This window comes from Phyllostomus discolor, chromosome 1, assembly GCF_004126475.2.
Source record: "Phyllostomus discolor isolate MPI-MPIP mPhyDis1 chromosome 1, mPhyDis1.pri.v3, whole genome shotgun sequence".
Taxonomy (NCBI): domain Eukaryota; kingdom Metazoa; phylum Chordata; class Mammalia; order Chiroptera; family Phyllostomidae; genus Phyllostomus; species Phyllostomus discolor.
The window spans coordinates 23855570-23867702 of record NC_040903.2 but is presented as its reverse complement, the minus strand read 5'-3'; the positions used below and the strand labels follow the sequence as shown (position 1 = coordinate 23867702).

Sequence of the window (12133 nt, the reverse complement as noted above, 5' to 3'; positions counted from 1 at the left end):
GTTAAAAGCCAGCCCTCCAAATTATGAAATTATTGATAGTTAATCTAGGCGGTAATTGATTAGAAAGAGATGGCATCAAAAGGACTAAAGCCAGAATGTATTTGTCGGATTCACATAGGAAAGAATAGCCTTCGACTTTGAGAAATTATCTGAATTGCAAGGTAAAGCAAATTGCAGCAGGTTATACAGTCATTAAATGGCAGAGAAAGGATTTAAGCCAATGTGATCCCCAAATGTGTGGTACATTGCCCCACAGTACATACTCACTTAAACTATTATATGCACTGAATATAATGTTCAACTTTGTTAACCATAAAATTATATGCTAAAAGTTGTAGGAAATTTGAGGGATTGAGATTTCAGAAGTGAAAAAAATGCTGCCACTCACCGTGTATTCAAATGGGTTACAAATAGATATGCAAAGAAAGGGAAATTATTGTAAAGAAGCTTACTGTTGCAATGCAATATGGGATATTGTTTTTACATCCAGGACAGAGCAGTTCAAATTCCGGGAGAAGAAATTTACAGAATGGACACGGGGTGGTGGTCTCTTCTATCTCGGATGTATCGGGTCTCCTGTGAGGAAGAATCACATGGCACTTAAAAACATTTCCCATGTCATGTGGACAGCAGAGAGAAGGCGTGTTTGGAAAACTGGGAACATGAACCACACCTACCTCTCCCTAGACTCTGAGACGAGAGAGACTTACAATCGGCCCACGCTCCAGCTCCAGGAGGCGGAAGAGCAGTTGGGATTGGTCCGACTGCAGCGTTACATGGGCCACTTTGGGGAGCTGGAGCTCAGGGCACCTTAAAGGGCAGCAAACATGGGTGGGTCCTGCTAGCCTCTCTTCCTGTGTGTTGGAGTGGTGAGCGTGTTCCTGCCCCTGTCTCGCCCTTCTGTCCAGCAGAATGTTCTGTGACAATGGCTGTGTTCTAATTCTGTGCTGTCCAATATGGTCGCCAAGCCGTGAGCCACATGATGTTTTTGAGCTCTTGAAATATGGGTAGTGTGAGGATCTAAACTTTACATTTAATTTTAACTCATTTAAATTTAAATAGCAGCACGTAGCTACAAGATACCGCATTAGACAGACCTCATGGCAACAGAGCCCCCTTGCGTGGGGAAAGAACAGCTAGCACCCCTTCCAGCTGGGGCCTCGCGCAGCCCAGTGCCAGGCTGCAGGGCGGATGTTCCCTAGCGTGGCCTCCCCACCTCGCTCGCCATGTGGGCAGGTGAGGCGGGCCAGTCTGAAAAAGGGGGCGTTTGTTCCACATAGCCCTACCCAGCTTAGAGCTCTCTGCCGCGAGGGCCAGCCCAAGCCCAGCTAACAGTGAGGTGGTGTTGTTTCTCTCGGCCATTACCAGTGCGGCCCTCTCCCTTGGTTGTAGTGACCAACATCCAGACAAACCGGGGTCCTCTGGTCAATGCATCTAACAGGAACCCGGAATGTCATCACTACGTTGAACGAGAGGTAGTATGGCGTTACTATATGATCGCAGTTTCTCCTTGTGTAAACACTAGTGCTACCCTTCTCTGGCGTATCTTTGGAAAACCAGGCTCCTTACTGCTTTGTGAAGTGAGGACATGCCTTATGTGCCTTTGGACCCTAAGGTTTGGAAGGCCCAAAGGGCTTGGAAATGAACTCCCTTCTGGCAATGGGCTGTGTAGTCACCAGGTTTCTTATGCTGAGAAACAGTCACTATCTGTCCATCTGTGGCGGACACTGCTGCCTCTGTAACAGCCGACTGTCCTTGCCAGCAGAACTTTGTTTGGACTCAACAGTGCTTTGCAGCTAAAGGCAGCCAAGTGGCAGGATGCTGGCCAGGGAGATGGAGATGGATTCCTGGGGGAGAGTCCTTTCTAAAAGGCAAAGACCTTTTCATCTTTTCATTTCCCTCTTCTTCCTGCCTTGCATGGGGATGTGATGTCTGCGGCTGTGGCAGACCACCAGAACCATGTGAGCATGAGGACAGACGTCTGTGTGCCAGATGGCGAAGCTGGAAGACAGAGGGATCCGTCCGTGGTGCCATCGGGACCCGGCGGCACCAGCCCTGGACGGCAGCGCCTTGTGCACGAGTCGGTAACTCCCGCCTTGTTCCAGCCATGCTGGGGTTTCTGCTGCTGGCAGCTGAGTACAATCCTCAGTGCTAGCCCCCACCCAACCATTTTCTACTGAGCCTGCACACCAGCAGCTGCATTCCGAGAAAGGCATCTGTGAACTGATTAGGCAGGGAAGCCCCTCTCATCACCTACCTGACCATTGCCTCAATCTTCTTTTTGTATTTGGCATCTATTTTGTTGCGGTACTCGGGCCTCATCAACATCGCTGCGAAGCTGAAGGCGGAGTTCTTCAGGCCTGCTCGGTGACACTCGATGACAGTTGACGTCAGGATCGGCACGATGTCTGCAACGCAAACGGGGCGGCAGGGAGCACAGTGTCTCTGCTGGCATCGCTCCGGGGTCTGTGTAACGAGGAGCGGTCCGGCCACCTCTCACCAGCACGCCTCCTCCCCGGCTGTGCCGTGCTCCGCCTGCCTCGGGCCGCTGGGCCTGCACCCCCCTGGGGCCCCTTTGCACGTGTCCTCCCACACCTCTGACGGGACTGCTGGTGGGTGGGGTGTGCTAACCTCCCTGCATGTATTCTGTTTCTTCAGGACCAACACCTAGAAGCAGAATTACTGGCCCAAAGAACGTGACCTTTAAAAAAATTCTCTTAGCACAAATCGCCCAACCACCTTCTAGAAAGGCCGTACCAGTATTTACTCCCATCAGTGGTTACAAGTGCCTGTCCTATCGCATGCACCATTGGCCAGCATGGTGAACAATTAGTTTTAAGTCTTTTTCACATAACAAAAGAGAACTCATTCAGGGGACAGGCACTGGTGCATTACGGCCAGTGGGCCGAACCTGGCCCTCTGTTGCTGTATTGCCCATGAGCGAAGAAAGGCTTTTATGTTTTTAAATGGTTGAAAAAAAAAGCAAAATATTTTGTGAGAAACACGAGGTTCAAGTTCCAGTGTCTAAAAGAACCAGTTCTGTGGGAACGCAGCCACGCTCGTTTGTCTGCGCGTGGTCAAGCCCACGCAGCAGAGGTGAAGGAGCAGCGGTGACGGACACACGGCCCACGGAGCCCCGGACATCCGACACCTGACCCTGGACGGAGAAGTCTGCCGACCCACGTTACAGAGTGTGACGACGTCTGCTCACTGAAGAACGTTGTGATGGCATGTCTTTTAGAATAATGGGGCCCTTTTTCAGAGGTGGTGGCCTACCGACTTACTGGCTGACAGTGTAATCTTGGGCAAGAGTTACCTGACTTCTTTTGCCCCAGGCTGCGTATCTGTAAAACGGGGGAAGTGGTAATAGTGCCCGTGTGTGCGGTCTGGAGACCGTTATCCTCAGAAACACCTGCCAAGAGGCCGGTCCTTGGCAGGCACCTGGGAACTTGGATTTGTTGGAGGCGTTCCTGCCGTTCCAGGACTGGCACGAGTGGCCACTGCGCCTACACTCTTCGCACAAGCCATGTGGTTGTGCTGAACACCTGCTCTCCGGGAGTCTGGAAATTTCGGTACGTGCTAAGCAGGGTGTCCCCATGTGACCAGCCCCCAATACGACCCCCGGGTACCGAGTCACCTTTGACATGTGTGGTCACACAACTCACTCCGGGAGGTCTTACGTGCGCCCCGTGTGACTGACTCCACGTGGGGGCCCCTGGAAGCTCGCACCTGTTGCCCAGGCTGCAGCCGGGTGCTTCCCCCTTTGCCCGTTTCCCTGTGTCCCTTCGCTGTGGTCAGTTGTAGCCTTCAGCATGACCACAGGCTGAGTGTGCAAGTCTTGGTGAATCATCGAACCCGTTACACGGCTTCACGAGGCTGCTCTGGGGGTTAACGAGCTCGTATGTGTGGAGCACAGTGGTGGGGGGACTTGGTGGGGCGGGCCTCCCCGTGCAGAACGCTGCACTAACGCGGAGTGTGGGCAACGGCGCTGCTCGGTACTCACGTGACGGGAACTTGCTAATGTTGTTGGCCACCCGGATAAGCAAACGTGCCCCCTTCATGTGATCTCCGTTTTTAACATGAATCTGAAACAAACAACACACTGTATACTCTTCTTAGATACTCCAATTAACCCTAATTCATGCTTTACTCCTCCAAATAAACAACTCCTTGATTGTGACCCTGAATGGGGTCATGAGATCCTTGCAGACTCACTTGGCTAATGCCCCTGGGACTTCGCCCCTCCCAGCAGTACTATGGCCCCACAGCCTCACCCCTACTCTACACTGCACTTTCTACCGTAAGCTGGACCATGTGCCGTGAGTTCAAACCCCTGGCCCATCATTACTGGCCAGCACTCAGGGGCTAACAATACCTACTTTTACCAGGTTGCTGTGAGACCTGAAAGCTGTTAGTGAGGCAGGGAGAGGGGGTGCATGGTTAAAGGAAGAGGGCACGGTCTGCCATAAGCAAAGGCAACGATGGCCAGAGGCACCTGGGGTTAGGTAAATACAGGCGGGGTCTGTGACGCAAGGAGGGGGTACACTTAGGCCATGATGAGGCTGGAGAACTGCTGGCCGGGCCCTGGGGCCCCTGCAGGCATCGGGGGAGAGGGGGTAACCCACATGGTGGGGCGGTGGGGAGGGAGAGGACTGGGCAGACTGGGAGTCAGATCTGATTGGTATTCGGTCAGAAAGTGAAGGCTGGGTATGCGATGACTCAGGCATCAGGTCTGAGCGAATGGTGTATAGTTCACTGAGCACTGCAACAGGATAACAAATATTATCAAATAGTAACGCACGGCAGGGAAGCCCTGGCTGCTGGTCCTCCCTCACCCTCTGTTATTTATGGGCCTCAGGCTGCCCAGCTCAGCCGTCCACACCCAAATGTCCTGGCTGTCCTTCAGCCAAACTCTCTGTCCCAGCTCCGGGGAGGAAGCATCTGCCAAAGCTGTCTCGCTTTTCCCTGGAATGTGGGTGACTCCAGTCCTTTTGGCCCAAGATGCCTGTGACATTTCTGCATCAATTTGTTCTTAATAGGATCTGTTAGTTTCCCTTTAATATCACAAGTAGTCAGAAATCCTAGAGAACCTTGAAAGTGCTTGGTGCTTGCATAGGGATGAGAGCAGAGGGGGAGGTCTCGAGGGGGCTCCTCGGTGGGAGGAGGGGGCCAACCTGATGGAGGTGGCAGGCCAGCTCCTGGGGCCAGAGGAAAAGAAAAGGACACGAGAATGCCCCCCCCCCCCTCCCGGCTAATGGGGGTAGAAAGCCCTGGTCCTGGAGGAGCTCGTACAGAAATCCCTGTATTTGCTCCTCATCTCCCACCAGCTTGTTTCTGCCCTCCCTTTGACCTCTAAGGACCCCCATTTTGCTGGATTGTGTGCCCCAAGGACACTGGCACCACCACTCCTGTCTAACGCTGGAAAGACCTCCCCCCCTTTCTATTCCTTTCTGTCTGGGGGGCCCCACTACTGCTCCAAAGGGAAATGTACTCTGGGGGTTGCACGTTGGAATTAAAAAATTCCCCTTCTAATCAGTGTTATAGATCTGTGAGGTTTAACACAGTCGCCACCAACTACATGTGGCTGCTTAAATTTAAAAATAAAAAAAGCTAGTTTGTCAGTTCCACCCACACTAGCTGCACTCCAGGTGCCGCAGAGCCAGGCCAGCGGCCGCCATGTTGCCCAGCAGCCACGGAGCGCGTCCACCTGCGCAGACAGGGCTGCTGCTGGACGGCGCCCGCACAGCCGGGAACCAGGGCCTCACTCGGTACAAGACCGCACGGTGCTGGGTGCCTTCGGAGTTAAATTAGCTCGTGTGGTCGGGCCGGACAGCTGGCATCAATAAGGGAAGATGTACTTGGACACACATGACAATTTGGAAAAACAGGTGAGTTGGAGTGTGCATAACGCGGTGACCACAGTTACTGATGTCGCAGAGCACACTTGGAAGCCCGGACTTGAAAGTGATGCGGTGGTCACTCCGCAGTTGGATAGACACCAAATCACTACAGTGACAGCTGAAACCAGTGTTACCTGTCAGTTCTACCTCAGTCAAATTTGTTTACAAAAAACTGGTGGAATTGTATAAAATCCATTATCTTAGAAAAAACTAGCAAGCTTGGGTTAAACAAAAATGTTCTTAGTAAATCTGTTTTTGACCAGCTAATGCAGTCAGAGGCTTCCAAACGGAAAACGAAGTGAACCAGGCGCACAGAGACTCCTCCCCCCCTCCAGCCCCTCCCTCTGCAGCTGCGGCTGCGGGTTGGAGCCCCGCCTCCTCGGCACCCGCCTCATTTCCTTTAGGAAGCTGCTTCTGCTAGTTTTAAAAATACGGGTACGTTTCGAATTTTATTTGAAATGAACATTTTTTGCTTTTTTGCACACAAAAGGCGGCCTACTGCATAATGACTCTGTATCTAGCGTTTCTCACCTAAGAACAGAGAGACTGAGGCAATCACTCGGGTGGACAGAAACCCCTGCAGGTACACACACACACACACACACACACACCCGTATACACAACTGAGGTCATATCCCCGGTCACGCAAGGGCCTCACCTTGACGAGTATGTAACTGTGCAGAATCATGAGGTTGGTGGCCATCTCCGAGGGAATTTTGATCTTCTGGGATTTAAGTTCTGCATACATGCTGAAGAGAACGTCATGCGCATTCCGATAGTTTCCTTGAAAAAGGGAGGTAAAATGACACGTGGAAGGGGAGGAATTCCGAGGACTTTCTATGGGCCCTCATTTTATAAACGGCTCAGTTATGTTATTGGCCGTATTCTAATAATTTTTTACCTGAAGTAACAGTAGTTTCTCCTACCGTAACGGATGGCACTAATACTGAGCCTCAGGAAGAAAACGGTGGTGTCATCCTAGACGTCTCCCTCTTCCTCGGGGCACCTGCCTGGCTCCAAAGTCCAAGGGGTCACCAAGTTCTGGGTCTACCTTCTGCGTCTCCCAAATCCAGCCTCTCTTCCCGGGCCCCCGCCCCAGCTTCCTGCCAGCTGCTGCAGGGGCGCACTAACCGGTGCTCCCCAGGGCGTCCTCTGCCTCCCTTCCGATGTCAGTGTTCCCGTGAAAGGCGCAAACCTCTCCCCACGCCCCAAAACCTGGGGGCCACGCCCCTCCATAAAACCCTTCTCGGGCCTGCGTGGAGCTCTTCAGCACCCCTCCGTGATGCTGAGCTATTTCTTTCAATTCTCTGAGAATAAAATGGTCCCCTCCGTAGTCTTCGTGGTGCAAAGCAAGCCTAGATTAGCATCGGCTGCTCTTCCCCAGGTGGAGGGCGGGTTGGGCAGAGAAGGGTGACCACCGGGGACCCACCCGCAGACTGCTCCTCCCGGGCGATGATGATGGCCGTCCGGGCGGCCTCTCGGTACTGCTTCAGGGCCATGTACAGGCGGAACAGGTACTTGGCGTCCTGCCGTACAAACCATTAGAGAAGTGTCACACTCTTCGTTAGCTAAGGAGGGAAACAGCTAAAACTTTGCATTTCAGTTAGGATCACATTCGCTTTCCAGTAACTGACGGCTGACACTGTTTTTAAAGAACCGAATGAACACAGAATTAGTTTATCAAATATTTATTTAGAGTTAAGATGTGCCAGGTGGTAGTATTCTAAGTACTTGAGAAATACTAGCTCATTTAAATATTCACGCCCTCCCTGGGAGGAAGGCGCAACTACACGGTTCCATTGACGGAGAACCCAAACGCCACCGGACCTCCCTGGGGCCGTGCTCCTGACGCTGCTCCACGGAGCTCGCTCTCACACGCTCAAAACGAGATGTGCTCTCACATGAGGTAGCAGCTTAACAAAATTTAAACATTTTTACACCTATATGAATTCCTCTGGCCTAAAGGATTTTTTCTGGCTTTCGAGTATTTTCGATTTCTGTTCTCCTTAACTCCAGACAGTTTCACCTACTCGGTGCTGTTCCCTGGTCATTGGCGGGGGGGGGGGGGGGGGGGGGGGGGGGGGGGGGGGGGCTGTTTAGAATGGCTTAAGGGCCCGCGCCCTCTGACAGGCTGGCCTGTACTCCCTGGGTCTAAGGGCCCTTTGTCTCTACCACACAGATAACAGGTTTGGGGATCGGGACTGTCACAATGCTCTCCACCAGGTGTGACACTCCAGCCCCTTCTCTCCAGATCTGTGACTTGAGTTCCTTCATAAATAGATCCCCTTGAACTCCAGAGCAAAAGGGTCGAAAAAGGAAAAAGGCCCGGGAGCATTCTCAGAGGCCAGGCATCCGCCCGCATCGGGACTGAGAGGAGAGACTGACTTCTGCCCGAGCTCCAGGAGTCGCTTACTTTGAAAACAGATTCTTAATGGCTTATTTTTACTTTATATTTCTAGTGAGTTACTTTAATGCTAAATGTATCTATTAATTACCATAATGTTTGAAATAGGAACAAAATACACGAATTTTTAGGAATTAGTGCTAAGTCACGGTTCTGATAGTTATTTTTCATGGTCCTAGAATAAATAAAACTCTGTAACAACATTGGGAGATTTTGTAACAACATTGTAACAACTGGGCAGTGAGATTTGTTACCTGGAGGGATGTGGGTATTTCACAGGCTGCAATGCTAATGATTTCAAAGAGAGAACAACCCAGTAGCCTCTGAGGTGCAGGGTCTGCCTGGCTGACCTGAGGCTACATTCAGAGAGAATTTTGTAAGTCTGTGATGCAAAAGCCCTAGCAGGTAAAAAACAAGGCAGATAAGGTAAAATCTGCCTCAGACGCTCGAAAGCCCATGTGAAGAAAACAGTAAGTACCTTAGGCATGCCATCGCTCTCCCCCATGAGGTGGTCTATCAGCTGGCTGGTCAGCAGCTCATCCTTGGCCTGACCGACCTGTTTAGGGGGAGAGAGGAAGAGTGGATTCAGATCTTAAACCTGAAGGAGGTGGGGGAGAAGACAAATTAGCAAGTCAAGTTTAAAAACATGCAAAAATTCCTATTGTCAAGTGCCCAAAACATAGCTCAGGGTCTTTCTTCATTTCACTTGTGGAGTCATCATTTATAAAAATCTGTCCTTAGAAACTGTAGCTTTTTAAAGTTGCTTTACCAAAATACCGTTTTTTTGTTTGTTTTTTTTACACACAGAGAATATGCTTTTTGGACGTTTCAGTAAAAACTTTTAAGGAGCACAGGGAGCCCTGGCTGGGCGGCTCACTTGGGTGGAGCACTGGTCCATACACTGAGAGGCTGTGGGTTCGATCCCCCGTCAGGGCACACGCCAGGGCGTGTGTCCCACCCCCGAGCAGGGCACATGTGGGAAGCAACCGGTCGATGTTTTTCTCTTACCCTCTCCCTTCTTCTCTCTCCAAAATCAATAAAACATATTCTCGGGTGAGGATTAAAATAATGTAGGGAAAGAGGGTAGGGGTATAAACAAAATAAGACTGGCCATGTGTTAGTAATAGCTGTTGAAGTTAGCTAGTGGGTAAATGAGAGTTTATTATACAGTTTGGTCTACTTTTGTATGTTTGAGAATCTCCTCAAAAAGATTTTTAAAAAAAATATTGGCTTTCTTGAAAGTTTCATTACAGTTTACTTACAGTTTCAATTGCCATTTCTATTGCTGCATTATCTTCTGAGCTTGGACATTTTAGGAAGTGTTTAAGTGCCTGAAATGAGAATTGTATAGCAATTAAAAATCTTTGGACTGCTTCACATTGAGAAAAACAAAGCCTGCACACACACAAAGTAATCCTAGTTTGTGCAAGTATCTTCATCCCAATTAGGGGTGTGCACCGACCGTGCTGGATTTTAAAATATACAAAGGACTCAATACAGTTTAAAATAGAAGGACCCAGTTAACAATCTGAAGAATCTAGTTCTTATTTCTGATGAATCAAAGTAAAAATGTACCCTCTTTCAGTAGGAAAATTTGTTTTCATTCATTTACTCATTCCACAGATATTTACGGACAAGCTGCTACTATGTATATGAGACCGGGCCAGAGGCTATTGGGAAGACCGGGAAGGATGTGACGTGGTGCCTTTCTGTACTACGTACAATCTAATTGGGGTGATGCGATGTGATACCATAAAGGACCATTTACTTTAAGTTATAACTGTCTAATTCCTGAACATCATACCACCACACCTACAAAGAAATTTAAGGTTATAACAGCTCAAAAGACTGTGGTAAGTGGGGAGGAGGGCAGCGGGGACTCTAGTTGGGAGGCAAAGATGGGGAGAGGTGAGTGCAAGTGTAGGGTTCTTCCACAGAAAAGCCGGATGGCAGACTGGGAAGCTCGGGCTGGCTGGTCCACCTGTGCGAGGCGTCTGAACTAGTACTGGAGAGGCCGAAACAGCAAATCGATGGCCTGAAGGCAAATTCACACACACACACGACTGCTGCTCTGAAAACATCCGTGCCATACTTTAAAACTGGGAGACTCAGACGTCTGTTTCTCGTTAAAAGTCAGATGACCTGGCCGACTGGGCCCGGACTCCTGAGTTGCGGCAATAGTCGTGGAAGGTGAGCAGCAGCCATTCCCTTCGGACAAAGCAGGTGCCACCCCGCAGTTCCTGCCCGGCCTCACGTGGACACACAGCGTTACCTCCAGCGCCACTTGTTTACGCTCTTGCCTGAGCACGGTGACCTCTGCCTGAGGGGCCCTAAGCACGGAAAGCACCATTTCTGGAACAAAGTATCACTCCTTCAAAAAGTGATGCAGAGAGAAACGAAAAACAGGCAACTGTTGCAATAATTTAAAGTGAGGTGACCTGGGTTTGGGTCAAGTTGACAGCAGGCAGAGTGAAGACAGGCAGATGGGAGAGACACCATGAAGAGGAGTGGGACTGGCTGTGGGGGAGAGATGCTAAAGTTGAATTTGAGATGTCAAATCCGGGTGTCTGGGACCATAATATATTTTTCATTATTTCCTGTAATCATTCCTGTGGAGCCCAGTATGTTTCCTTGGCAAATACTAACTCGTGAATATTGACTGCACAGCAAGAAGAATTTTCCAGCCTGAAAATGCCTTTTTTCTCCTTCAAAATACAAGGCAATGCTTTGATAGTCTTCATTAGAGGTGTTTTCAGAACCTGCAACAGAAGTTCACGGAGTAAAATATCGGAGCAAAACTTGTTTACTTTTTATTGTTAACCTAACCCAGCAACTCCACCATCTTTCACAGGAGTCTCACTATCATTTCCTAAAACAGAACCAACCAGGACTGTAATCTCAACCATGATTTGCCTAGAGATCCAGAACATTCCGAAGCAAAGTTAACTGCAATGCTAATGTCATCCATCTCCCTTTGTGAGCAGTGCCTGGTTTAACAATGCTCCGTACGCATTTATCAGGTAAGTAAAAAAGATGATGTTCAAGTGGCCAGTAGGTGCTATTTAAAGAAAATTACTGTTTTTCTTTTTGGTATGAGGTTTAAATATATTAAACACAGTGGAAGAAAGCTGTTGGAGTTCTAATTCATTGTTCACATTTACCCACGAGGGTTGGAGGCCCAGCAGGATACCTGTGCCTCCAGCCAAAGGCAGATACGGAGTTGAGCCAACGAGGGCAGGGGTTTAAAGATAAGTGGAGAAAAGGGTGTGTGTTGATTTGGGGGGTGAGAGTTGTGTGTGTGTGTGTGTGTGTGTGTGTGTGTGAGATATACACCATCAGCCACATCCTTATGGAATTAGAAAAAAAATAATTTAGTGCAATGGTGCTGATTAATGTTAGAACAGAAATGACATCTGTCAAGTTAAACATTAATAATTCTAACGTTGCTTTTATCTATATATATTTTTAAATAGCTCTTTATTTTCTCCAATTATCTGAATGACTTTCTAAGATACCGGAAGATGCTTTTACCTATTTCTTCCCCTAAGACTGAAATAAAAATTTTCTCATGAATCCTATCACCAGTTCTTACGGTCAATTTGTAAATTTTAAAAAACAAAGTAACACAAAATGACAACTATTTTATGACTCCACTTATACAGGTGCCAAGAACAGGCGAATTTAGAGACAGAAAGCAGAGCTCTGGTTCCGAGGGGCTGGGGGAGGGCAGTGGGGAGTAGCTGTGTCATGGGGACGGAGCTCCAGTTCAGGGGGATGCGAGAGCTCTGGAGATGGATGGTGGTGACGGCTGCACAACAACGGGAACGTA

At 49.3% G+C, this 12133-nt stretch overlaps 1 protein-coding gene across 2 annotated transcripts in view; it reads right to left on the bottom strand.

The window, feature by feature from the left end:
• Window positions 1–12133, bottom strand: part of WDR19 (WD repeat domain 19) — a 73786-nt gene that overhangs the window by 9571 nt on the left and 52082 nt on the right. For both annotated transcript variants that reach the window (XM_028506675.2, XM_036019844.1), the window contains exons 27-34: window positions 10951–11063; window positions 9567–9635; window positions 8783–8860; window positions 7330–7426; window positions 6559–6683; window positions 4004–4085; window positions 2258–2408; window positions 453–576 (exon numbers count right to left, since the gene is read on the bottom strand). In XM_028506675.2, coding sequence (XP_028362476.1) covers window positions 453–576; window positions 2258–2408; window positions 4004–4085; window positions 6559–6683; window positions 7330–7426; window positions 8783–8860; window positions 9567–9635; window positions 10951–11063 — 839 coding nt within the window. The remainder of the gene's footprint in view (window positions 1–452; window positions 577–2257; window positions 2409–4003; window positions 4086–6558; window positions 6684–7329; window positions 7427–8782; window positions 8861–9566; window positions 9636–10950; window positions 11064–12133) is intronic.